The sequence below is a fragment of the Chanos chanos genome, chromosome 8 (genome assembly GCF_902362185.1).
Source record: "Chanos chanos chromosome 8, fChaCha1.1, whole genome shotgun sequence".
NCBI classification, from domain to species: Eukaryota; Metazoa; Chordata; class Actinopteri; order Gonorynchiformes; family Chanidae; genus Chanos; species Chanos chanos.
The window spans coordinates 3,310,001-3,337,669 of NC_044502.1; the positions used below are offsets into that span (position 1 = coordinate 3,310,001).

Sequence of the window (27,669 nt, forward strand, 5' to 3'; positions counted from 1 at the left end):
GTAGCGGTTGTAGGCATAGACGTATGCAGTGGTGGTGTAGCGGTTGTAGGCATAGACTTATGCAGTGGTGGTGTAGCGGTTGTAGGCATAGACACACGCAGTGGTGGTGGAGCGGTTGTAGGCATAGACATATGCAGTGGTGGTGTAGCGGTTGTAGGCATAGACTTATGCAGTGGTGGTGTAGCGGTTGTAGGCATAGACTTATGCAGTGGTGGTGTAGCGGTTGTAGGCATAGACTTATGCAGTGGTGGTGTAGCGGTTGTAGGCATAGACATATGCAGTGGTGGTGTAGCAGTTGTAGGCATAGACATATGCAGCGGTGGCCAAAGGGGATCCTTACGTGTCGCAAGTCATACCGAGCTTCTTTGACAACTCAACACTTCGATAAACACATCCTTAACGCAGATACACGCCACAGGATGCCGTGTCATCTGACAGCGAGCGGGGTGTGTTCGGTAGCGTTGATATTATTGTGCATGGTGTCAGCCCTGCCTGCGGGTGGGGGTCCAGGCCCCGTCTTGTTACGTAACGAGTTGAATCAGCTGGAGGGACAGCGTGCTTGTGAAAGCCTGACCAATCAGGTGCTTTATCACGGCGACGGCTCGAAACCCCGGCTCTCTGAGCGACAAAGCTCCTGGAAGCAGATGGACACTAGGCTCTTGCTTAGAGCATAGAAAGGATCTACTCTGCTCCCTTCTCTTGTCCTTTTGTGAAGTGCAGACGCACAGAGAAAAGGAGAGAGAGAACCATTGTGCCGAAAGTGATCTTCACACCTCTTGGCGAATGACGTGGACTGTGGCGTAAGGGGGAGATAACGGACTATCTGTGCTTTCCTCAAATCCTTTTTCCAGAGAACGCAGATAGAGTGTCCCCTCAGTGCCTCTGTGCCATACTTTGAACACTCACTCTCTCTCTGTCTCTCTCTTTCTTTCGTTCACTCTCTCCGTCTTTCATTCTCTTTCTCTTCCTGCGCACACCCTCTATTCAAGTCTCTACCAAGCGATCACATCCTTGCACTTAGATTTTCCAGATTTTTCTAGATTCAGAACTTTGCAAATAACAGAGCTTGAACTTAGGCAAACACATTTCAATAACATAGAGATCTTTCACACACACACACACACACATATATATATATATATTTGCTTTTGCTTTGTGGTGAGCGTTGGGTTGTCTGTGCATTATTCTCCCTGTATGAAGCCTAAAAAAGGGGATGTGTCTGATGGAGACAGAGGTTTTTTGGCTGCTGGGAGGTTCAGCTGCGTCTGTATTTATAGCCACTGATTAAGTATCTGTCCTGTCCCACCCCAGTCGCCCCACTGCCCCGTCCATGGGGGGGAGTAATCCAATAAAGGGAAGAGGAGTGAGTCTCCTTCTCTGACTCTCCCTGCAGTCTGGGCAGATTCCACACTCATACCCTCACACACACGTGCACACACGCACACACACACACACGCTCGAGCTCTGTGCATCACGGGCAGGTAGGTGCTGACTCTTGATCTGAGCAGTGTCTTTGTTTTAAATCAGATTTCTCTGTTTGTGAATTTGCCTTTGATTTCTCTCTTTGTCTCTGTTTTTCTACTCGCTTTTCTTCTGCAAAAATGCTCTTCTATCTGTTCTCACTCTTACTATTGTTTTTTTCCCCTCTCTACTCTCTCCTCTGTCTTCATCCCTTCCTACTTCATCCCTCTCTCTCTCTCTCTCTCTCTCTCTCTGTTTCCTCTCACATAGCTGTGCTGTCCATTCCATCAGCGGATCCAAAACAAACAGCTTTGCAATGTATTATAACTTTTGAATATCGTAATGAATCAGTGCTAAAGCTTTCAAATGTGGTAATGTGAGTTTTTAAAGTGCTACTCTTTTTAAGTTGAAATTGATTTTAAGTTGCAATTCTCAATCGTTTTTTTTTTTGTCTTTCCGTTTATTCTGTGAGCTTGTTTAAAAATTCTGTATGTTAGAAACAGACTACGGTAGAAAATACAAAGGTAACTTAGTCATTTTTATTGTTATACATCAGTTTTTCTGGTGAATTATTCGTGCAAAACGCCACTGGAATGCAGCACGCTGCCATTCCGGAGAGCTCATATTTTCTCCCAAGGCCTGATCCAAAATGAATAATTCAGTTTCAGCACTAAAGGTTTCGGAAAAGGAATGCATGACCTCCATCACTATGCACGGCCAATTTTGGCTTCTGCAAATCCCTCCGAAACTGGAAACAGGCCCCGTTTGTCACCGAACTCCCCTCTTTGTGCCGGAGGGGAATTTTCCAGAGGATTGCCTCATGCTTTTAATAAATTTAAAAGAACAAGGGAACTGGTGTTTGTCATCAGTTTAAGAGAGACAGGGGCAAAGGCTCATTGATTAGGTTTGATTAGCAGTAGATAAGAGAGGTCTACACAGGCTAGGGAGACAGGGAAAGATAGTCAGGTGGTTGCGTTAGACTGGGTTAGTATTCGTCTCCTCTGTCTTGGTAAACTGGATTGAGTTCTGTTCCTGTAGTTCTGCGGTTAAGGGTTTCGGTTGGGTGTGGTAAGGTGAAGCTGGGATGTTGAGAGTGGGCGTGGTAAGTTGAGGTATGGGTTTCGTGGCGGGACGTCACAGGCTTAGGTTTGTATTGCGTTGCAGGTCTGATAGGTCTGCGTTTGGAACCCTAAATGGGGGTGGAAGATTGGGGCGTGGACTGAGTGTATTGGTTTTGTTTTTGGGTAACCGTGGTTGGGTAAGCGCCCGGTTTAAACAGTTGTGTTGGAGTTTGGGGAGCGGGGTGATGGAAGGTGATGAGTTGTTTGAGCTGACCTAGGGTTTGGGTTATGTAGATGGGTGGGACTGGGGGTGGTCCCAAGGCAGGTGGGAGCCAGAGTTTGGGTTTTGTGCTGGTATGTGTGTTGAGCAGATATCTGGACCAGCATTGTGTGGATTAAAGTTGATCTGTCAGTAAAGACAGACCCCACCCCCCCCCCCCTCCCACGCAATCCCCCCCCGCCCCCCCCCCCCCCCCCCCCCAACCCCCTCTGTCTTTTCCATCCATCTCCCTGTTATGGCTAGGAGAACTGTCACAGGCTCCATGGAGGCCCGATTCACTTTCTTAACTTAGCCATGTGTGTCATAGCTCTGTGTGTGTGTGTGTGTGTGTGTGTGAGCATCACAGAGAGTGGTGTGTGTCTCCGTTGGCTGACAGACAGAACAGTCGTAATAGACAGCTGACACCACTGTGCCCGCCTTCAGATCCAGTAACTATTGTTGGTGCCAAGGTGCCAGGATCAAAGTGTGGGCGTGAGAGCAGACGTGCTGCTTGACGAGCGCCCCAGGGATCAAAATTAGATGGTCTTTTCATTCTTTGTAAACCGACCAAGTGAACTTTAACTTCTCAAACACAAGGAGAAACTCAAATGCAAAGACGGATCTGGATCGTGACTTGAGTTGAACTCAGACTGGACATAACAAATAGCCAGACACAATGCAGTGCAGGAAATCAAATCATATTTGCTTGATAAAATCAGGTACAAATTGAATAAGATATAAAACCCCTGTCATTTTCGCCCTAAATGCCCTTGGATTGAAAAAAAAAAGCAATCATGTGCTTTCAAGCAAGGTTTGTCACTGATTGGATACATTAAGTCTAATGTGATTTGGATGGAAACAGAGACAGTAAGAGTTCCAAGAGTGGACAGGCATTTTACATGTAAACCACTCTTCAAACTGTCACTGTCTCCTTCCATCCAGACCAGAGGCTGGGAGCTCCAGTCTGCCTCTCAACAAACGGTCAGCCAGCAGCTACTGTCTTTACGTCTCAGAATGCGTTATCGTTTTTATATACAGCGAGAATGTTGATCTTTTATGCGGGTCGGCCAGGCCACGCACAGTCAACACTAGCAGGAACGTGGCAGAAGGGGTTCTAGAAAAAAAACCCCTGACAACCTGTCATAGCTGACAATTCAGTTCAGTACAGCCCAGCGTTTTCACTTCTTTCAAGACGTGCTAGAATGACCTTCGTGACATCGTATAAGATCAGTATTGGAGATCACGAATACCGCACCCCCTCCCGTCACTCAGTAAGCATTCGCCAGTCAAAATATTCCGTGAAGGGCAATGATAGCGTTTCCACAGCCCTTTGATGTAGATCGGCGTTTTCCAAACAAACCCCCTTGCTAAAAAACCCCGACAGTTTCAAATATTTGCCTTATCCCTTAATCTGCTGGCTGTGCTATTCCAGGTCTCGCTGATTGGTTGACAGCATGAACGAGGTGTGTGAGAGTTTCACCAGAGCAAGCATGACAACCATCTAAGGGTTTCTGAAATGGGGGATTGAGAGACACTGGCTTAGATGAACCCAGAGCTACAGTTCGCTGACCATGTCAGGCCTGGATGCAGGGTATCTGGCGGAGCCCGCCAGAGAGGGGTAGAGGGGTATAGCCAGAGCTTAACTCTTGGAGACATCCGACAGCTGCAGAGCGGAGGGGGTGAGGGGGGGTGGGGAGCGATGATGTCACCATCAATGCGGCTTCCCACTCTCCTCTTTTCAAACGCGTCGTCCGATCCCATGTCCGGCAGAGTATTCGAAAAAAACGATAAGAGATTGGAAAAGCGGCAGCTACGCGCTTAAGGACAAACGCTGAAAGCAACGAGTAAACTCAGCATTGGACTGTGCAAGCGAGCCGCTGATGACGTAAACAAGGTTTCGGTGTTGCTTGGTAGCGGCCCTGATTCACGAGACAAACAGAAGCTTTCATTTGTGAAGCTACTGCCAATGTGCTTGGTCATTTCGCCTCTCTGAGGGCTCAATGGTACTCAAATGTCAGAGCAGTTGCTACCCGCTAATAGCTTCCCAAATTACATTAAGATGCTTGGGAAGAATGACTGTGTGAAGTTACCTATGTAATATATTACAGATAGATAGATAGATAGATAGACAGATCATAAACTGAAATATGATTAAATCAGTTTTGACTGAAGTGTGAAAGCTGCTATTCCTGAGTGTGAATCCGTATCTCTTTTGCAGGCTGCATTCTGACTCAAAATGACAGAGAGATTTGACTGCCACTACTGTAAGGAATCTCTGTTTGGGAAGAAGTACGTCCTTCGGGAGGAGAACCCTTACTGCGTCAAATGCTACGAGAGCTTGTACTCCAACACCTGTGAGGAATGCAAGAAACCCATTGGCTGCAACAACAGGGTATGTTCTGCACCACTGGCCAATAACCGCGGACATTAGCAACAGAATATTAGTGCCTCACTTGAAAAACATTCAGCCAACCTTGATTTCAGATATCAGTGGAAGCAACCAAAGATTTAATGTCTCTAACAGAATCTACTTTACAAAAGGTTTTGAGGGTGCGATTAAAAAAACAAAACAAATGTTGCCAGTTCTAGCTGTTGCCTCCATCTGTAGTCTTTTGGAGTATCTGGAAACGGACACACGTTGTATTTGTATTATAAAATTCAATCACCACTTGCCTTTGCAGAGATTGTTCATTGTCAAGAGCCTGAAATAATCCTGGTCATTTGCTTGCCTTCCATTGTGCAGCTTTTAGCTTTAGTCATTAATGCTGCGCGATTAGCTCGCCTTTGTATGACCCTGAGCTAGCGAATCAAAAAGATCATGCGGGTTTGCAAACGGAATGCTAGTGTCAACAGCCGTAGGAGCTGATTGGTATGCAAATGAGATGGCCACCAGGGCATTCTGGGATGCGCTCAGCAGGAAGTCACCAGCGGGGGAGTTAGCCGCGAGCGAGACAAAAGGAGGCAGATGAGCTCTTGCAGTATTACTAGCTCTCGACTCTGTACTCTTAACAAAGCTATAGTCCCCGCAGTGCCGTTTCAAGGGCATTAAACACTAGAAAACAAAAAAAGAGTCACGACAACAGTAGTACACAAATGTTACCCAAAAAAAGCTAACAGCTATGAAACAGCAAAGAAATCAAAGCAACATTATTTTACGCAATGAAAAAAACTTAATTCCATGAAAAAAAAAAAAAAAAGGATCCAGTTCTTGTGTATGTACTTTGTAACTACATTGTTAAGTAATGTGTAATCTTGCGTGTCGTTGAACAGTGCACAATTGGCCAACTATGAATAGAATTTTCTCAAATATTTGAGTCTGGCCTCTCTAGGATCAACAGCATCCCTCAGGCTCTAGTCATTAGTGTCAGATTACATGGTCATTAGTCCCTGTGAAGAGACCACGGCCAGCCAGAGATGAGCAGGCCTGGGGGGCAGGGCCACATCTGTGTGCTGTGTCCTTGGCCCAGTTATCCCTCTCCACTCACTCAGCGTCCAATCACGGTTCACGGAGCCCCGGGGCGCCGGGGAATTTAATGAGCGTCGGTGTCTCACTGGCCGAACCAAACTGGTGGATAATTAAGCACATGGTGTCACTCATCTTTCATCACCTCACATCTCCCTCCAGCCACCGAAGTCACTCCTGACCATTGACACTAACTTTCGCTCTGATTGGCAGCTTTCGTTTCGGTCCCGGCCATCATCGCCACCTGCAGCTCTCGCTGTGTGATACACCACTTGAACAACATCACAGGTTTCCGTTTTACATCGGGTGTAGCTCTCCGTCAAACCAGATCAATAGGATGGGAAAGCCAAATTTAAGCAGGTGTTTCAGGGGCCTGTGGCACTTGTTTTTGTCAGTTCCCATGGCGCTGGAGGCTCAAAAGAGAACGTGCATTTATTTGTTAGATTGCCAGACCTTTATGTTGTTCCGCTGAGGTTGGATGATCGGGACGTTTTTGATCGAGACTACCTGGGATCATCCTGATTTCACAAACATGTATGCAGGGGCTTAGCAGCTGGGGTTAGAAGAATGAGGTGTCATAGGGGATTCCAGGAATCCTTTAAGAAACCTGGAAAGGAGAAAGAAAAAAAGTCTCCACTTTTGAAACCTCAGCCTTAGTTCCACAGTGTTTTTGTTCCTCAGAAATGAGGTTTCTTTCATATAATATATATATATAATATATAATATACTCCTTTTAAATTCACAGACTGCTCCAACAGTCCTTATCAAATCCTTCACTGACTTCGCTCTCTCTCTCTCCTTCTCTTTCTCTCTCTCTCTCCTCCTCCTCCTCCTCTCCAAAAGGATCTCTCCTATAAGGACAGACACTGGCATGAGGATTGCTTCCATTGTTTCAAGTGCCGTCGCCCCCTGGTGGACAAGCCGTTCTCCACCAAGGACGAGCAGCTGCTCTGCACCGAGTGCTATTCCAATGAGTACTCGTCCAAATGCTTCGAATGCAAGAAGACCATTATGCCTGGTGAGCGAGCGAAACTAGACACTGTCTTGGCCAAACTTCTGGTTGTAGACACCTTAACGTAAAAGACTTTTGAGGCTTTAATAACAATATAGCAACATCTTTATAAGAGGCACACGAACCATAACATATTATAATGATGTGTGATATGGATGCATGTTTACATGGAATGTCTTCACTTATTGTTGTTTATTCATGAGAATTTCAGAGCCTGTTCAGTAGCAGATCTTTACATGGTTCCCATGCTAATATCCAGCTCGCAGTTGACATTGGTAATCTTATTATGTAGGGAATGTTTGTTTGTTTGTGTGGTTGGTTGTTTTTCAGGCCTGTATTTTTGATGCTCTGCTCACCTTACATTACTTATGCGGAGTAGACTTTATATAACCGCCCCAGAACTGAGGCTGGAGGCACTGTATCTGCCTTAGACAGAGACAAGTTTGTGTGTGTCCCACGGGAGAGGAGCAGAGCTAATGAGATAATTAGAGCTATTCGTTCTCTCATACCTGTACTGTGTGTGAGATGGACTGTGTGGCTCTTTCCCTCACTGAAGAACATGACCAAGAACATGATAAATTAGTAGGAACATGATCAAACTCAAACTCTTTCCACCTGTCTAAATCGAATCATCCAAACGCTGGCTGATGGCTGATTAATTTACACAAATCAAAATTCAATCGACTTTAAACTGCTGACGTAATGAAATCGCAACGAGAAGACTAGAAAGAAGATTAGAAATACTTCATTGTGTGCTCACTGTAAAGGGACATTGAGTAGAGGCTTTCACCCTTTGCACTGTGATAGATAGATAGATAGATAGATAGATAGATAGATAGATAGATAGATAGATAGATAGATAGATAGACATTTAACATTTAGCCTTTATTTAGTCTTTATCCTATACTCATAACCCCCCCCCCCTTTCTCTCTCTGTCTTAGGCTCCAGGAAGATGGAGCATAAGGGGAACAGCTGGCATGAGACCTGCTTCACATGCAAACGATGCCAGCAGCCAATTGGCACTAAGAGCTTCATACCCAAGGATAACAATAACTATTGTGTGCCCTGCTATGAGAAGCAATTTGCTATGCAGTGCGTGCATTGCAAGAAGGTGGGCAAAGTTTTGGAGATGAACTGTAATTTAACGGCCTGCACTTAAAATGACTGAATCTGAGGATCAAATCTGTCACTTCAGAATCAAATGCTGTTTTCATGGTAAAGTGTAATTGTGCGCGTCGCCACCAGACAGCGATATAATAAGCTGTCATTTATGTTCGCTAAGCCCCGCCTCTTTTTTTCTGCATTTAGCCAATCACTACCGGAGGTGTGACTTACCACGACGAGCCCTGGCATAAGGACTGCTTCCTGTGTACCGGCTGTAAGCAGCAGCTGTCTGGCCAGCGTTTCACCTCCCGCGATGAATTCGCTTACTGTCTGAACTGTTTCTGCAACCTGTACGCCAAGAAATGCGCCTCCTGCACCACGCCCATCAGTGGTATTTATCGACCGCCTCACCCATTCGCTCAAACTCATGCAGATCATCATCATCATCATCATCACTCACTACCCCGCGCCTTTTAAAAAAACCTATAAACCAATGGTCAGACTAGCATGTTTATTAAATGGTTTGCGTAAATGATGCAGATTACCTTCCAGAGGTCATTACCTTCCAGAGGTCATTACCTTCCAGGCAAATCCTTTGAATTCAGCACAACCAACGTCTCTATGCTGTCTGTAACCACAAGCATTCTCACTAGCACTAATACATTGTAATCTAGAGGTCAGGCCTTAGTATACGATTTGGCACTGTGCCACATGGAGTAACCACAAGTTTCGTTCCCCCCTTGCTGTGATTTTTGTGTTCGCTTTATGAATAACAATAGGTTTTGTTTTGTTTTTTTTATTCTGGTGACATTACTGATCAGGAGTCTCATGCCCTTACCAGAGCGATTTTCAACTTTTTATGTTTTTGGGTTTTGTTTTGTTTTTTCTGCCGTGTGGCATGCTTGCAGGGCTGGGGGGCAGCAAGTACATCTCGTTTGAGGAACGCCAGTGGCACAACGACTGCTTCAACTGCAAGAAGTGCTCCGTGTCGCTGGTGGGACGCGGTTTCTTGACGGAGCGCGACGACATCCTGTGCCCCGACTGCGGCAAAGACATCTGAGGTCGCCCGGAGATTCGTGGAACCTTCTCGAACCATCTGGAACGCGGACGGCCAGCACCACGTGACAAACCGAAACGGATGACGAACGATATACCGATATGACGGCAGTTTAAAGTGTGTTTAATCTAAATAGAAGCACTTATGACTAATGTTTTGTTGTTGCTTTTTTTTTTTTTTTTTGACTGAGTTAGACTATCTAATGTCTTTGAATGATGCTTTTGTGAGGCGCTTTGCATGCAAAGGCCATTTATTAATAATAGAGGAGATTTCATTACGTATTTTAATGTATCATTGTGTGTAGTATAAATAGCAAAGCAAAAGTAATATATGCCTTGTTAATAAATTTAACAGTGAAACAGAACAAAATCTATGAAATAACATGAACTGAGAGGCATGTGTGGTCTTATTTATGGTGGTTTTATTAAGTAATCATGTAGGCACTAACAGTATATCAAAAGGCACATCTAGTAATCATTTTGAGTTAGAATCTGTGTGAGACGCGTTTGTATGTTACAACTTAAAATAAACTATTTGAAAATGAATGTCGTGAGACTTTATTTATTGTCCTTTAAGATTTAACAGCAGTTTATGTATTGCATTCATTAAATTATGTTCAGGAACAGTCTATACCTCAGTCTGTGTGTCCCAAGGACACAGCCCAGAGCCTTTCAGATGAAGCCGAAGGAAACAAACTTGAGCATATTTCTGCTCAGAGGCCAGTCCTTCATCAATCTTTTCATCAATTCCAAAACCAAGCTATCCTCTTTCAAAAGATCCTTCGGAATTGGCTGAAAAAAAATGCACCGTGATATATTAAATTGTCAAAAAAGCGACAAAATATTTCTCTTTCAATATCTGCAGTTTGTCCTAGTGACGGTGCAGAAAAAGCCATCCATTTTCAGAGATGACACACTTGTGAGAATTACGTTCAATATTTGCACATTTGATCGTGATGAGGAATGTACTGGTGCATTTTGTTCCTCCGAAACGTCGTAAACACCTCCTGAAAAGGTTTGGGAGTGAGAGATGGGACCAGTTTTATGACTTTGTTGATGAAGCACGCTCTGACAGGTGTCTGCCGTCGTAAATAAAGAGATTTGCTCTGCTGGCTGACGCCGCGCGCACATCACGCTCTGCACAAGCAGCAGCGTTCCACTCAATAGCTCTTAAGACAATTTTCCTTCTCGCCGAAGCCAAAGAAAAGAACAAATCAGATTTCAAAGTCAGAGTTAAAAAGACTTGTGCTTTTAACTCTTTTAATGTTTAACCAGTTAGACTATCAGTTGAAGGCATATGAGCAATGTCTTAAAAGTACAGCAGTAGATGGAAATCATGTGTGAGATCATCTCTTTCTCTCTCTCTCTCTCTCTCTCTCTCTCCATATATGTAATTATATGCATATAGTTATTTTTAAAGTATTAAAATGTAAAAAATGTAAAATATTCAACATATAATATGTAATGCAATATCTAATACAGTACATATATAGATATATATATTTAAAACTATAAAAATGTGTATAGTTACATGCCAAAATTGATAGAAACTGAATTGAATTTGAAAAAAAAAGACAAAACAGTCATTTAAGCGCTATAGTATGGAGGATGATGTAGTTGGAAGATACTGAACTAAGGTAATGTCTCCCTCTGGCGGTACAACTTGAGAACTTTAACATCAAATCTGCCGTCGTTAAATTCGGAAATCATTACACGTTCAGTTTATCGATCGCTTGAAGTCACGCTAGGCATACCTCTAATGTGGCAGCACAAACGGGATACCTCGTGATTTAAAACACTCCATGGTTCGTTTTTTAAAAGACACTGACTCCTGAGATTTTTTGGAATGAAGCTGGATTGAACTCACCGAGTACTCAGAGGGGGGAGAGGCAAATGAGAAAAAAAAACCATATATTTGTCATCTGATCGTATTTTCTCAGGAGAGATGTGAGACTACAAAATATTACACCGTTACAAACGTAACTCGAACTATTGTATTGTGCGCCTCTTCAATTTGTAGGCCACGTGACCGGATGTAGTTGGAATGTACCGCAGGAAACAGTAGCTAGCAGTGACGAAGAGTGAAAGGAGGGGAGTACCTAAAGGAGTAAGGAAACAGGGAGGCCGTGAAACATTGGGTATCTCCTAAAACTGAACCGCAGTGCCCACTGCAGGGGTATGACAGACTCTTGATTCTCTCTCTCTCTCTCTCAGCCTCACCTGTCATGTAGTTACGCTGCCCGACTCGGGTCTCGCCGCGACAGTGGTATCATGCCCAGTATTCCAGACTCACCTAGACCGAGCTAGCCCGATAGACTTCCATTATATCGAACCAATTACTCAGTATTTTTGAACGCTTAACCCCATGAGCTGGCTAATATCTGGTAGCGTCTTGACATTTGTTGTAATGTTGAGACTTCGGATTAAGGATTTTTTTTAGGATTGCGGTCAAGCAAGCTGTAGTGCCCGAAAGTCCTTAAACGTACAAGCGATGTTAGCTTTCCGAACAACTTGTAGATTAATCTAAACTGTTTTATGTTGTGTTAGCCACCTAGCCGATGACGCTATCTATGGGCAACACTTTAGCCATAGCTGGATAGAAGTGTAATATCTTAATCCGTTGTAGCTGACTGATAGTTGACGTGACGCGCTGTGATACAGTGGGCAAAATGTAGCTGGCATTTGGGGTCTCAAACGTGCACAGTGAGTTTTCTGAAATGGGAGAATCTGACACATGCTGAGATGGCTATTGTATTACTGTGTCCTTGCTACAAGATACGTAGCCTATCTCTTTAACCCTTAATTCTTATGAATGAAGTAATATTAATGTCATACGTTGGTATCTGCAAGCGCAGTACAGTATGTTACATTGAAAACTACGGATTCCATCGGGGTGGAATCTCTCATTAAAGGAAGAGTTTTCATTGCTTACGTATGTCTTAAGTAAAATTGAAATGGTTTGCCTAAAATTTAGCCATTTTCCTGTGAAACAAATACTTAAAAAAAATCAATGCAGGGTGAACCGAAGTTGGAGTTAAATTGCATGTCAGCCTGTTTCTATCGCCTGTCAGTGCATGTTCATTCACAGAGTTGTGTTGAGAGTTTGACTCTGGTTTTTGATTTCCCATGCTCCTTTGCAGTAGATGTGGCCGACACCATGAGTGTGAAAGCCTTTGAGCTGGTGCCCGCCGTGGAGCGGGACCAGTTGATGGGCGACAAAGCTCGTATCAACATCGAGTGTGTGGAGTGTTGTGGGAAGCACCTCTACGTGGGTACAAACGACTGTTTCATCTACCACTTCCTCTTGGAGGAGCAGACCAGCGCCAAGGGTCGACCGGCCTACGTCACCCAAAAGCTCCTTCACAAGTACCTGGGTCTGAAGAAGCCAGTCGTGGAGCTGAGGGCGGCGTCCGCTCTGGAGCGCCTCATCATCCTCTGCGACGGCACCATCACTGTGGTCGACATGGTCACCCTGGAGACCGTCCCGGTGGGCGGGGCCAAGATCAAAGGCGTGGCAGCCTTCTGCGTCAATGAGAACCCGGTGACGGGCGACCCGTTCTGCGTGGAGATGGCGGTGGTGTCGTCGCGGCGACGCGCCGTCCAGATCTTCTCCGTGCACGAGGACCGCGTGCAGATGCTGAAGGAGGTGGCCACGCCGGAGCAGCCCGTCGCCGTCAGTCTGGACGGATACTTCCTCTGCCTGGCGCTTCCGGCACAGTACATGATCCTAAACTACAAGACGGGCGCCTCCCAGGATCTTTTCCCTTACGACTGCGAGGAGAGAAAACCCATCGTCAAGAGGATCGGACGTGAGGAGTTTCTCCTGGCTGCACCAGGAGGTCTCGGTGAGTGAGGGTACTTGAGGAGAAGAAAGGAGGAAGCTTTAAGGTGTTGCGGAGGTGTAAGGTGACAAGGAGAGCTTATTGAGGAGAAGTTAGTTCAGGAGTAACCGCAGGGAGGTCAGGACCTGGACTGGGTCGAGGTAGACGCGGTTTTCTCGAGATTTAGAAACCCCGCAGAAAGGCTCTGACGTTTTGAAGATGACTTTTAAGACTCCTCTCGGGCCAACTGTACCATGGCAGTTTTATAGTCCCAGCAGTTAGACACAGCACTCATCCAGGATCAGTGCTCCACATGGGCGGATCAAAGATAAAGGACATTTGGTCTGTTTATTGGACAGATTAAGCAAACACAAGGATTAATCAGTGACTATGAAGCCACAGTTATATAGCTCATAAAACTTAGCCAGCGCTAAAATGCTTTGGATGTTTTCCAGGAAATTTCACCTAAAATGGACTGTGTGCCAGATTGTCTTTGTTGTGTGTTACTTAGCATCCAGATTGGCCCAATAAGGTGTGTCTTACGTTGTGAGATTGACCGAGACAAGGCGTAATTCTCTGGGCTGGCAGAGCTGGAGGTCACTGAAGCTTGGGGAAGCAGATTGGTAATGGGAAGGTTTATCTTGACTTTAAGATGCTGATAAGGGCTTGTGATTAAATGACTCTAACTATGAGCAGTCTGGTTAAAAAGCAGGGACACGCTGTATAAGACCTGTTATGAATTATTCGCACGAATATACGGATATCTTAACCAAAGAAAACAGTATAACTCTTAGATGGTGTGTGTGTTGTTGAAGTGAAAGAACAGTAAGAATCTCAGTTTCTGTACAACAGTTTTCTGATCCTTATTCTCAAACAGTGGTAGACCAATCCAGTTCTGGAGGGCCCTAGTCCACCTGATTTTCATATCAAATAGTCATCGCTTTTGCTGATAGTTTGATAGGTGCACAAACCTGTTCTCCGGGGTAAAAGAAAAAACAAATCAGCGTGTGTTTAAGAGTCAGCAGAGACAGAAAAGTAGGACCTGGCCCCTCATCACCAAGGACTGTATCTGGACAGCCAGTCTCCTTGGTTCATCTCAACCTTTTCCTCAGCTCTAAGGCAACATGTTCTCAGACAAACAGCTTATTTGTTATTTAGAAACAGATCATGCGATCTTCATCTGTCCAGCATTTAGCAGGGGGCTGGTCGGGTATAGCAATCAATAACAGCACACCACACACACACACACACACACACGCACGCGCGCACACGCACACGCAAATGCCACCGAGCTCCCGGGTCTCTGAGCGTGGCTGTTGCCGTGGTGACCGGCCACGACGAGTCACGGAGCTCCTGTTTCCCTCTCTCTCTCTCTCTCTCTCTCTCTCTGTCGCGCTCGCGCTCGTGCAGGAATGTTCGCCAACGCGGAGGGCATTTCCCAGCGTGCTCCGGTGAAGTGGTCGGAGAGCGTGATCGCGGCGGCCGTCTGCTACCCGTACGTGGTGGCCCTGGACGAGGGCTTTGTGACGGTGCACAGCATGCTGGACCAGCAGCTCAAACAGACCCTGGCCTTCAGAGACGGGCACCTCCTGCAGGACTTCGAAGGTGAGAGGCTTTCTGTCGCTCGGCACGCCAGTGATGGAGGGACTGACCGATTTACTGTGGGGTTGTCGTTGTTGTTGTTGTTGTTATTGTTGTTGTTGTTGTTGTTGATTGTTTTTGTCTCGCTTTCGGAACCAAGATCTCCTGAAGTTTATGAAACCTGCCCGAAACGGTTTTGCTATAATATGCAGTCAGCTGGCGTCACACACAGTGTATAACTAACTGAGTGGATATTATTCCTGTGCTTTGACTGGACTGACTGTGGGATGGAGGGAGCAGTGAAACAGACGCTGGTTTTTCTGTGAGACTAGAGAAAGTCGCTCGTGTCTCGTAGTGTTGTCTCTCTGTTCACTCGTCTGTCAAAAGACTGATGTGAACGATCCCTTGAAAGCAACCAAAAAAAAAAAAATCAGAAACGTGGTCTGTTTCTCGTAACACACAGCAGTGTTTTGATGAAAACTGTAACAAATGAGTGAGGAGAAGTCATCTCATGCAGCAGTTAGGTAGGAGCTGAGGAAGATTATATCATGCATACACACACACACACACACACACACATATATATATATATATATATATAGATATAATGTATACGATGAGAGGTGGCCTGGATGGTTGTGAAGGCTGCTGCTCTGGATGATGAAGGGCAGTTTGTTCAGATCAGACAGGCATGAGTTGCATTTGTGTTATAGACTGGTGGATTTTTGCAGTGGGCAGTGGAATGTGTTGTCGACTGTATATTTTATTTTTTCTGTTAGTGAATCTTCCTTCCGCTCGCTCGTCTGCGTCAGCTGCGTTTTGTGGGTCAGCTCAGAATTGACTACATACGCAGGCACGATATTTTTCTTTATTATTAATTTTTTTTTTTTTCCCAGTCGTCACTAAACCTCTAGAACATAATCTCTCAGCCGCCTGCAGCCCGTTCCTTTAGCTGTGAGAACACGCTGACGGACTCCTCCGGCTTAGGAAAGATGCGAACGGTGAAGCCAGGGAATTCACGCCGCACCTGTTTGTACCGGAACATTCTCACGGCCAGAGGGCTCTAATTATAAAGTCGTCACACCGCAGACTGTGTTCGGTATCTGTTCCTGAACGTGCGGCGTGTCTGCAGGTGCACGGGCTGACCTTTCGTCAGCCTTTAATCAAAGCTTTGTCAACACTGAAATGGAAAGACCAATTAAACCAGTTAAGATTCCGTTACACACGCAGTGTAACGCCACAGCGTCTGACCAACACATGCAGTTATCTTATCAAACCACCGTCTAGAGATGGACCGAGATGGATGTTCTCAAACCTCTGTCAGAACCCACAGGTTCTGGTCCAGAACGGTTGTCTTGACGTGATTGTGGAAGCTCGTCTCGTCTTATCGGGGTCTACGTTCGTTTTTTTCTGTCCGTCCCGTTTCGCAGGGAAGGTGGTGTTGGCCTCCACCAAGGCGGTGTACGTGCTGGTGCCCATGCCACTGGAGCGACAGATCCAGGACCTGCTGGCGGGACACCGAGTGGAGGAGGCTTTGATCCTGACCGAGGGGGCGCAGAGAAACATTCCCAAAGACAAGTTCCAGGTATGCAACCCGGGAACAGTCTCAGTGAAGGAGTGCCATCCTCAATTAACATTCCCACTGGTTCTCCTTGGAATAGCTATTTCCATAAAACAAATAATTTTAAATGTCTTTTTTTTTTTTTTTTTTTGGGTGTAGGATGTCACTAACCGCTCATGTGTGCTCTCTGCTCGCTCTGTTCCCTTAATGTGATATGTTGCATGAACAGGTCTTTGGTGGTTTAGATGGCTGTGTGTGTGTGTGTGTGTGTGTGTGTGTGTGTGTGTGTGTGTGTGTGTTCCTGGGTTCATATCTACGGCTCTCTACTGACATCTGTCGATCTCATCAAGTCGGTTTAAGGAGACTTGGCAAACACTGTTTTTATTGGTCCAAAACAGTCAGGCAGCATTAAAACACCGGAGCGGACTTGTAACGAACGATGGTTCTATGTGGCTTTTTTTTTTGTGGAATTTCACAGATATTGCACAGACGAATTCTCCAGCAGGCGGGATTCGTCCAGTTCGGACAGCTTCAGTTTTTAGAGGCAAAGGAACATTTCAGGTGAGTCGGTCGCATCCGTTCAGTTCGGTCCTGTAATTAACGTCGGTTAAGCTCGGCTCGAGCCCCAGATGTTCCCCGTGGTTGATTGAACAGAGTTAATTAATGGCTCTTTTAATTGCCTCATCTCCCTGGGCACACCTAGCACCGACGGCTCCGTGCTAATGGACGGGGAGCCAAAAGTTGGCTATTAGCTAAATTAATGGTTCGGATTATGGCTTGTTTTGGTATCGTAACTTTTTTTTTTTTTTCTCTTGTCTCCTACATCTGCTCATTCTCCTCAGATATTTGTTGGCACCGGTACTGTAGACTGTTAGTGTTACCTTCTGTTTTTTTAAGGTGTTCTGCTTACAGTAGTAACGCAGTGAAGCAGTAAATGTGGCTGTTGGTGACACACTTTTAAAATGGAAAGAGAGAGAGAAACTCTCCTGCTAACAGCGGTGTTGAAAATGCACTTCTTTTATCTAGCACAGGCTGAGAGCTTGAGTTAAAGTAAATGTTCAAAAAAAAAAGAAAACAAACCCCAAAAAAAAATCCCCATGGCATGATGTCAATAATAATGACATGAAAATGATGGATTGTTAAGACAAACATATGGTCACGCTATCACATCCTGACTGGGTCGCGTCGAACCGTGTCGTGGGGATTATAATTCTCCTCTCCTTTCTGTTTCTTCGTCTCCGTTCGCTGTCCGCTGGTCCGCAGGAAGGGTCAGCTGGACGTGCGGGAGTTGATCTCGCTCTACCCGCTGCTGCTGCCGGCCTCGTCCTCCTTCACGCGATGCCACCCGCCGCTCCACGAGTTCGCCGACCTTAACCACCTGGCGCAGGGCGACCCGGAGAAGGTCCAGCGCTGCAAACGGTTTCTCATCAGCTACCTGCGCGAGGAGCGGACCAGCGACGGGGTGAACGGCTTTCGCGAGGACGTGGACACGGCTCTGCTGAAGCTCTACGCCGAGCTGGGGCACGAGAGCCTGCTCGACCTGTTGGCGTCGGAGAACGCCTGCCTGCTTTCCGACTGCGCCCCCTGGCTAGAGAAACACCAAAAGTGAGTCTGCGGGCTCTGAGGCCTGCACATCTGTTGGGGGGGGTGGGTGGGAGCAAAGGGGGGGTTTCATTCTTTTAGCGTAAGCTTAGCAACGTACCGTTATTATTTTCAAGGTCAGGTCAAGGTCACACGACCCTGGCGCAGCCTCGGGGGTTGAGGTGCCCTTGCTCGGGGCTACGTGAGGGAACTGAGATTCATCTGGATGAACAGAGGGGGATTTCTGTTGGGCTCTAATTTTAAAGGAGATCATGGTGTTTCTTGCATTGTATTTATGGTTTTATTCTGTCTAGGGAATCTTTATTTTAGGAGCGCATATGCGCATTCTATTTAGAGGTAAAGTCGCTGTGGGTTTGATCATTCAGTTGCTGAATTTTGTCATTTCAAGCTGAGAAATAGGAAGATCTTGCTTCTCCTGCTTTCGTCTGTGCAGAGGATGTCGCAGGAACAGAACTCGTTTTTTCTGAACCACAGCCCTGACACACTTGTCGTCTGTGGCAGATCCTGTTCTCTCTGTCAGATGAGATGGCAGAAAACCGTTACATTTCAGTGCTGTGTGACACTGCCACTGCCTGTCAGTAAAATAGAGTTAAAAAAAGAAAACAAAAACCCGCAGTCTTGTAAGTGTGTTGCGTGGCTTGACAATATTACATAGCTGAGAGAGAGGGAAAAAGTGACAGGCGAATGAAACGTGTGCTAATCCTCCCAGACGGTCAGAGCTGCTCTGTGGTGCTGAGGGGGGTTGGGCGAGCTGAACCGGGTAACGGAGAAAAGGTCGCACAGTGTGTTTCACCGTGAATGTCTCAAAGCAAAAGCAGTGAGCGGTAGTGTAAGGAAGGCAGGTTTTGTGAAATTTAACGTTGACTCATGTTTCAACCCTGTTCAATACACTGACTCGTGTTTTTGAACCCTAGTCACAGGGTTGATCCAGAATTTTGGAGGGACTTGAAATGGACCTAAATTGCAACCTTGTTGCACCCCTCATATGAATCCTCTGGTTAACTGCGCCAATAACATCGTCTGTAATGAGCGTTAAGAATATCAGTCTTCTCTCTCTGCCTTTATGCCTCTTTCCTGTCTTGACATTCACACTTTTGAAATCAGCCTGTTGCCATGGTATCGCGTTGTCAAAAAGCGTGACAGATGCTATTGTTGGACAGTTGGTCAGTGTGTGTCACTTGAATGACTCACATCAGTGTGACGTTTTCTCTCAATGTTCAGGTACTTCGCTCTGGGACTGCTTTACCACTACAACAGCCAGGATGCTGCTGCACTACAGGTATGTCTGGGTTTTTTGGGGTTTTTTTTCCCCCCAAAATAAATTTAAAACATCTGCGTGGAGCACTTTTTCACTGACAGAACACTCTTATCTGCAAATAACAGCAATTTCATTTTCTGTTTGTTAGCACTTTGTTCACTGGGGTTTTCATCGCTCGTTTATCGGTGTTTAATCTCTTAAAATTGCTATACACGTTGGAAACGTTCAAGTCACTCTCAAGTGACTTCAAAAAGGTTTAGATATTGTACCGGAAATGGTTTTCTCTGTAAACGAATTATTGAAGTTCTCTCTCTCTCTGTGTGTCGTTTCCTGTTTTAGCTCTGGGTGCGGGTGGTCAACGGAGACCTCCAGGACTCGACGCGTTCCGATCTGTTTGAGTACGTGGTGGACTTCCTAAGTTTCTGCCCCAAACCGGACCTGGTCTGGAAATACGCTGACTGGGCGCTACAGAAGGATCAGAAGGTAAGGGTCGAGTCATTACCAAAGAGTTAGCACCAAACAGTGACCACCAAACATCACCGCAGAGCACGAACGATCCGGAACATTCCATTCACATCTGAGCAGCTCCGTTTCGGACATTCCCATCCGGATCTGATTGCTGGGCTCCTCACCTAGATCACCGAACAGTATTGCACAGTCTTACTGCCTCATTTCTCTAATGCCAGTTAAGGACTCGCTGAACTAATTCAGAATGTGAAGGAATTTTCAGATTAAAGTGGATGTCAGTGAATGGCGCTGTGCATGTCTTAAACAACCCTTAACAACAGGCGGTTATGATCTCAGTGCAGCTCTTTATGGAAGTGAACAGAATAAATGTTAAACGTGAATGACATCATCCACAGTGAGTTAGTGACACGTTTGAGGATTTTTGGGTTTTTTTTGTCAGATTGGGGTGCAGATTTTCACTAAGAGACCGATCTCTGATGACGAGACCGCGGGGAAACTGAACCCAGACGACGTGATCACGTACCTGCAGAAACACAGCCAAGCTCTGCTTCTTTATCTGGAACATCTAGTGTTGGACCAGAGAGTACAGGTAACAACAGCGGCCTCTGTCTGTCTGTCTGTGTGTGTGTGTGTGTGTGTGTGTGTTGGGTGGGGGTGGGGGTGGGGGGTTTACCTGCAGTTAGTTAGTATTTACACAGTTTACTTGCCAGTTTTGGTCGTATTTAACTGAGATTCTTATGCAGAGGGAGTTAAAAAGCAAGGTCTATTTGTCAGTTGTCACACAGTTCTGGAGCAGCCTGGGAGGGCCAGTGTCTCGCTCAGGGGCACGTCAGCTCTGAGTTGTCACACCCTTGGGGGTTTGAACCCACCCCCCCACCCCCACCCCCCTCCCAAGCACATACGTGTGCGCACACACACTCTCACACACACACCAGCCAATTCTGCCTTATCTATTTAAAAACTGACCTGTTGGTACTTATACACACGGAAAAGAAAAGACTGTTGGTTATAATGTAGACCAGGGGTGGGCAAATCCAGTCCTGGAGGGCCAGTGACCTGCTGGGTTTTTGTTTTCACCTCTTAGTTACCTGTTGATTTTCACCTTGCAAACAGGTGTGCACGCTCTTCAGCCAATCACAGATTGTATTTAGTTAGCTGACAAGATAAACAGCAGGACCATGGCCCTCCAGGACCGGATTTGCCCACCCCTGATGTAGACTAATAGTTTTAAAGTTATGAAACACTGTAACTGTGGAGTTATCCACTGTTGTGAACTGATTGGGATGTTTGTTGCCTGTTGCTGTAAATTGCAGACAAAAGCCTAAGTATCTAATTATAATGATCAGGTTGATGTGGGCAGAGAGCAGTCAAGGATAAGCAGTGGATGCTGCTGGTGGAAAGTCATTGAAATGTTTTTAGTTTTAAGACCTCTTTGTGTTTCATTTCTACTTTGTGTGTGTGTGTGTGTGCCTGTGTGTGTGTGTCTGTGTGTGTGTGTGTGTGTGTGTATACGTGTGTGTATATGTGTGTGTATACGTGTGTGTGTGTGTGTGTATGTGTGTGCGTGTATGTGTGTATATGTGTGTATGTGTGTGTGTGCGCGTGTGTGTGCAGAAGGAGAAGTTCCACACACACTTGGCGGTGTTGTACACAGATCGAGTTCTATCTCTGATCTCTCGCTCCACGGCCACTGAGGAGCAGCTCTCCTCAGCCCGGGAGAAACTCCAACGACTGCTCAGAGAATCACACCTGTACAGAGTCCAGCTCATACTAGGTGGGTCACGACCCTATGCTCTTTCTTTCTTTCTTTCTCCCTTTCTTTCTTTCTCCCTTTCTTTCTTTCTTTCTTCCTTTCTTTCTTTTGTAACCTATTAGGGTAAGTGTACCTCTAGGCCTGATGGGAGAAAAGAGGCAAACCCCAGTGTTTGAAATGGAAGGGTATTTTAATTGAGTAAATAGCTTTAAAGAAATCACTTTTTCTTTCTTTCTTTCTTTCTTTCTTTCTTTCCTTTTTCGCTCTGTCCATCGATCTTTCCTTTTCCTTCTTTCTCTCTCTCTCTCTCCCTCCTTCTCTCTCTCTCTCTCCCTCCTTCTCTCCCTCTCTTTCTCTGACATAGCTTGTTCGGTGTACGTGGTCCAGTTGTCTTCTGAGTGGATTATATCTGGCCTTCGTTTTTTCCGACTCTTTTTTTTTTTTTCCTTTCTCTCTTTTGTTCCCTCTCTCTCTCCCTCTCGTGCATTACACACATGACCGCCCTCACACACAGAGTCCTTATTTTTACCCCCTGAGTTACCGTAGCTCTCCCTCTCTCTCTTTCTCTCTCACACACACACACACATATGTCTCCCTATTTACAGGATGATAAGGCTTCAAACAGAGATATCTGTGATGGTCAACAGAGCGGTGCCAAGTCACTGCCGTTGGCGCGGAGCCTCTGACCGCGTCACTGTGGCTTATACGGCCGTTGTTTGACTATGGTGGCAAACCCCTTTCATTTCTGCCTCATTTACACTCTTAAGAATAGCTACATGCTGTCGTTTTCTCTCTCTCTCTCTGAAAACAGAGTCACGCATTCATACACAAACACAGAACTCTGTTTAGGTCCAAGTGAACACTAATCACACATTATCACTGCCAAAGATTCTACCGCTCAAACGTAACTGGTCTGGAGTTATGTGACAGTTAGGGGGAAGTAACCTCGGTGTGGTTTTTCTACATTTAGGACCTCATTTCTGTGGACTTATAAAGCACATATGTCAGTCTAATGTCTCGTATCTCTAGGCGCACATTAAAACAGGATTATTAAAGCTAAGCTACTGGGTTTGTGTAGATACACATGCACCCTAACCCCTGACCCCTGACCCCGCCCCTTACAGTGACCTTAACCTTAACCGTAATCACAACCCTGAGCCATTACACGAACTCTTAAGATTCTAAAGCATGATGTACTATTTCACTTTACTATGCATAATAATAATTACGAAAACGTGTCTATGTATACTCATGCACTCGCTGAAACTATGTCCACTTTCCATCAGGTGAGACTGCCGTCTCCCTGTGTGGGAGCCAGTTTCTCCATCACACCATAAATACATTCTAAATGTCAGCAGTGTACACCAGAGATAGTCCGTATGGAAAAAAAACATTAACATGTTCTCTGCTTTGACCCTTCCACTCTGTGTGTGCTCTCCGCGTTCTGACACCCCAGTGGTTATTCACTCGTCTGAACATGGGATGGATCATTCACTTTTCTTGTTGTTTTTCTTGTTGTTTTTATGCTTAATGGTTTGTTTTGTTCATTTGTTTGTTTGTTTGTTTGTTTGTTTGTAGGTAAAATTCAGGACTCGGACGTGCTGCTTTTGGAGAGAGCCACACTACACGGGAAACTAGAGGAGCATGAGACGGCGTTGCACATCCTGGTGCACCAGTTAAAAGATTCCCCCGCGGCCGAGGACTACTGCTCGTGGGCCTCTGCGTCACATGACCACACGTACAGACAGCGACTCTTCCACTTGCTGCTGGGCGTGTACCTGGACCCGGACGTCCCGGGGGGCCCGCAGACGGTGGCCGCCGTGGACCTCCTCAATCGCCACGCCGACACCTTCGACGCCGTGCGCGTGCTGGAGCTCCTCCCCGACACGTGGTCCCTACCTTTGCTCCGCCCCTTCCTGTGCGGCGCGCTGAGGGCCAGCGTGCACGCCAGCCGTACCTCCCAGGTCGCACTGGGGCTGGCCCGCGCCGAGAACCTGCAGCTGCAGCACGACAGGGTGAGTTCTGGGGAGGAGGGGGGGCGCCCAGGGATTGTTTGTCTGGCGTAGCCTTGTTTAGCAGGACGTCACACGAACTTTTCAGTGATATTTTTTTTTTTTTTAAAGGTAAGTAGCTGGTATACAGTGAGCCAGCCGCATCTATATTTTGCGAAGGACTTTGTCCATCTCTTGTGGTTTTTAAAGAAAAAACACCTTTGCTTTGATTCAGGTACATCACATCCACGTTATTTTAGACTTTTTTTACGGTGAATCACAGTAATTTTGACTGCTTTTGCAATGATGAGTCACTCATAATGTGAGCCAGTCCTGGCTGTATGAGGTATTTGAAGAGTTTGAATGATTAGATCCACCTTCACTTCTGTTTCAGTGCCCCCATATGACCTGGCTCTCTTTCATAAAAGTTTTAAAGGGCATTTTTGACGAAAACTTGGTTTTGACGTTCTTATGACTTTTGTGAGCCGTGGCTTCAGTTCACTCCGCCCGTGTGAAAACTGAAGTCATTTTCAGTAGAAACGGAGACATGGTCAAGGAGCTTGTTTAAGAGTTTTCATAACTGGATCCAGTCACTCAACCATTTCACATGCATGTTAAAGTCACGTCTGAATCTTACACTGAACCTTCACACTTTCCCTGTCTCCTTTCAATGCGAGTGAGTCGTTCAAGCAGAGCTCCAGGAAAGGGCACACAAAGCTATTGCTTACAGTGCTGTCACCGGCTGAAGAGTTCTCAAGATCTTCTTTAACCGATGGCCTCATCTCTGTTTATTCAAACAGCAAACGCGTTTTTCAGCGGCATTCAAGTGTCTCTCTATGTAGCAAACGCAAGCGTGTAGACTCATTCCTAACACAGGCGCACCTGCTGTTTCTAAACAGTCGCTGGGTTTGTATAATGTGTAGGTATCCCATCAAAATGCATGGTGCAGTTTAGTAATGTTTTCCAGCTTTGTTGTGGTTAAATAATCAAAGCTGATATTTGTTTGTGTGTGTCCGTGTGCGTGTGTGTGTGTGTGTGTGTGCGTGTGTGTGTGTGTGTGTGTGTGTGCGCGTGCTCAGCTGAAGTACCGGGGCGGTCCGATCTTCGTGTCGGAGAAGAAAGGATGCCGCCTGTGTCACAGCACGTTCAGCGACCCGGATTGCGTGTGCCTGCCAGGTGGCACACCCGTCCACACACACTGTGCCACGCAGAGGATCCGAGACTCGCCCACAAAACGCCGGCTGGACCATGCCAGCAACCACACGTGAACCTAAACACACCTGCCCCTCCCAGACACAAAAAAACAAAAACCCTCCTGATTGGCCCTCAGGAGACAGCGGGCGGGCACTGAGACTGCTGCTTAAGTTATGATTTGTAAGAGCACAGGAAAAGGGTACAGGCTAATGTGAGCGTGGTGGAGGTTTATTCTGGTTGAAGCCAGTGTTGAACCTGCAGTAAAACAAGATCGTTTGCTGCTGCCTGGACCACTGCTACACAAACCTGTGTGTGTGTGTGTCTGTGTGTGTGTGTGTGTGAGAGAGAGAGAGAGAGAGAGAGAGAGAGAGAGATGAGACTGTGGGTGTGCATGAATTTATTTATTCCTGTGACTCTCAAGTATTCAGAGCAGGAGAAAACATCCGGGACTGTGACAACAGATTTTTTTTTTTTTAAGTGAGCGACAAAACAAAACATAACCATCACCATCGTCATAATCATCATCATCATCATTATATTTGTCGTCTGCGTCGTCTTTATCCAACCCATCCGTAAATGAACCAGCGGTGTCGATGGGAAGTCTTGGAATCTGGGAGAGAGACGATCTAGCTGGTTTGTCTCTGGGTTCTCTTCTTTTAAACGTCAATTGTATGAACAGTGGAACAGCGTGTGTTAAAAAAAAACAAAACGTATGGATATTCTCCCAACCCTGTCAACTCCAACCCGCACATCGAAAGGCTGACAAACGTGACTTTCTGAGAGCTTCTATAACATTTATAACCGCTTGTTTTGTGTGACAACTGTTGGAGAGCCGAGACAGCGTCTTCGTCTGATAAAGGGAGGACGCATTACGGCAAAATTCAGCTCACGTGGACGCTAAATGGCTAACCGTGTCATGCTACGGTTCAGTATTAGGTTTTGTGAGTTAGCGTGTCTCCCCTCCTCACTCATACGCAGGGTGTCAATACCGATATTAAAAACCCGTTTTTGACACCTTTATGTCAGTCTTAGGCAGAGAGGTGACGGGACTAATCGCAGATGTATGTCCAATGTTAGTTTATCCTAAGAAAAAAACATTTGTGCATTACATGGAAGACTTTGGTTGTGATGCTAATGTTTACGTCAGTGTAACACCAAAGGAGATCTAATGCACTGGAATACGCAAAAAAAAAACCTGTCAGTGTTTTACTCTTCCAGAAGTCAGCTGCAGTCAGTTCAATTCAGATTCTGAGGAAAATGTTAACTTTTGATTTTTATTTATTTATTTTTTTTTGTTCTGCCTTTCTGTATAAACATTAGTTCCAGAAACGTCTCTGCGAGAGAGGAAAAGGGAAATAGGTTCCGAGGAGTAACAAAGGCAAGACAATGTCACCCCCTCCTCCTGCTTAGCTACTGTTATCATTTCTCCACTTAAAACAGGCTTGGTTTTCATCACTGAACAGTGGTTATCGCTGTGTCATCTTGAACTAAACTCCAACCCATCTGAGTCTTGGATGAGCACAACTGAAGGACTCTTAATAATAATAGTAATAATAAAAAAAAAAACAGACTAACATCTGTGTACCTCTTTCAGCTTCAAACCCTCTGGTCTCTGCACAGTTTGGGCCTGTTGTATGAATGTGTATTATAGTCTGTGAAAATCAGTCACGAAAACATCCATGCCTGTTTTAAACGAGACTTTTTGTTTGTCTGTTTGTTTTGGTGCAACAACACCCCAGCTGTGATTAATTTTTTTTTTTTTATCAAACTGACCAGATGGATTGGAGAGCCTCTGTTTTTCTGTATGTCAGATATACACTTCAAACGCATCATATTTCAATGTTAATTGTGCTTGGTTCTTTTACCCCATCGAGCTTTCGGTCTCGTTTGCATGTGGTATATTTATGTTTGCTGAACACAAAGCTGTGACAGGCAATTTTAAACGATCAAATTTTTGTCTGTACTTTTTTTTTTTTAATTGGAAGATTATGGTGTTATTTTATCAACAGTTGAGTAGCAAAGTGCCGCAGTGTTGAAAGAAAAGGATTTGGATCCTGATACTTGAACATGTAATTGGGGGAAAATGCTCTCTTTTCTAATGTCAGATTTCTTTCCCCTAAATGGCATGAATTTAGTTGTTTTTTGTTTTGTTTGTTTTTTTGTTGTTGTTTGTTTGTTTGTTTGTTTTTTGAGCGGGGGGCGGGCCTGTCTTGTGCAAGAGTCAATGACTGGACAGAGCAGTTGAAGAACAGACGTCATTAAGAAAAATCAAGCACATTTGAAAACACTGCCTACTACATGAAAATCACAATAAACTTACCTAGGATCTGTCAGGTTACTCTGCGCTGATTTCTCAGATCTGAAGACTGGGACTTCCTGACTGTTCCACAGACAGTTTTATGAACGGTGAAAACAACATCTTGTCAAAAAAAATTTTTCTAGACAGGCTGAATTTGCAGGTCATTCTGCATCCCGATAAATAATTTCATCTGATCATACATTCGCCATAAAAAAATTAAACGAGCGCTACCATACCGTAATCAGGTGTTCTGTTCCAAACGGAATACCCAGGATCTGTCTGAACCAATTAGTCTTTCAGTTTCCAACCAACTGACCCCATTTTGCACAGTTTGTGATTTGTACACATTTTAGACTCAAAGAGAACGAACGGCAGAAAAAGGTAAATTTTAAATTTGAATATAGCACTGATCATTAAAAACGTTTCTTGGTTTGTATACCAGTCTGATGTGCTTGGTGGGTTATTTTGGTTCTTTACTACCATTTCCAGTCCTGTCAACATTTTCACGCAGTTGGTTGGCAATCCGGTCCTACATTGCTAAAGGCTAATTTGTTCCTACGACCGTTTTTAACTGCCTTATACAGAGTCTAATGACTACCCCCTTCCAACAGATCATTTAGAGACAGAGTTTCCCTACATAGCTATATCTTTATATCCACTGAGGTATTTTATAAATACATAAGACACTGATCATGTAAATAATGTATTTATAATTGTTGGTTGC

At 45.3% G+C, this 27,669-nt stretch overlaps 2 protein-coding genes across 2 annotated transcripts; both read left to right on the plus strand.

Annotated features, from left to right (window-relative positions):
• The first annotated feature begins 5,017 nt into the window (after positions 1 to 5,017).
• Positions 5,018 to 9,421, plus strand: fhl2b (four and a half LIM domains 2b). Its single transcript, XM_030781408.1, has 5 exons — positions 5,018 to 5,173; positions 7,088 to 7,262; positions 8,199 to 8,368; positions 8,566 to 8,752; positions 9,270 to 9,421. The coding sequence occupies exons 1-5, from the start codon at positions 5,018 to 5,020 to the stop codon at positions 9,419 to 9,421; spliced, it is 840 nt and encodes a 279-aa protein (XP_030637268.1).
• Positions 9,422 to 11,533: 2,112 nt separating this feature from the next.
• On the plus strand, positions 11,534 to 25,817 carry tgfbrap1 (transforming growth factor, beta receptor associated protein 1). The gene is made up of 12 exons (XM_030781572.1): positions 11,534 to 11,593; positions 12,558 to 13,262; positions 14,649 to 14,843; positions 16,250 to 16,404; positions 16,859 to 16,941; positions 17,644 to 17,985; positions 19,204 to 19,261; positions 19,580 to 19,723; positions 20,148 to 20,297; positions 21,323 to 21,482; positions 23,040 to 23,476; positions 24,532 to 25,817. Exons 2-12 carry the CDS (start codon positions 12,575 to 12,577, stop codon positions 24,718 to 24,720), a joined length of 2,601 nt encoding a protein of 866 aa, XP_030637432.1. The 5' UTR covers positions 11,534 to 11,593; positions 12,558 to 12,574; the 3' UTR covers positions 24,721 to 25,817.
• The last annotated feature ends 1,852 nt before the right edge of the window (positions 25,818 to 27,669 follow it).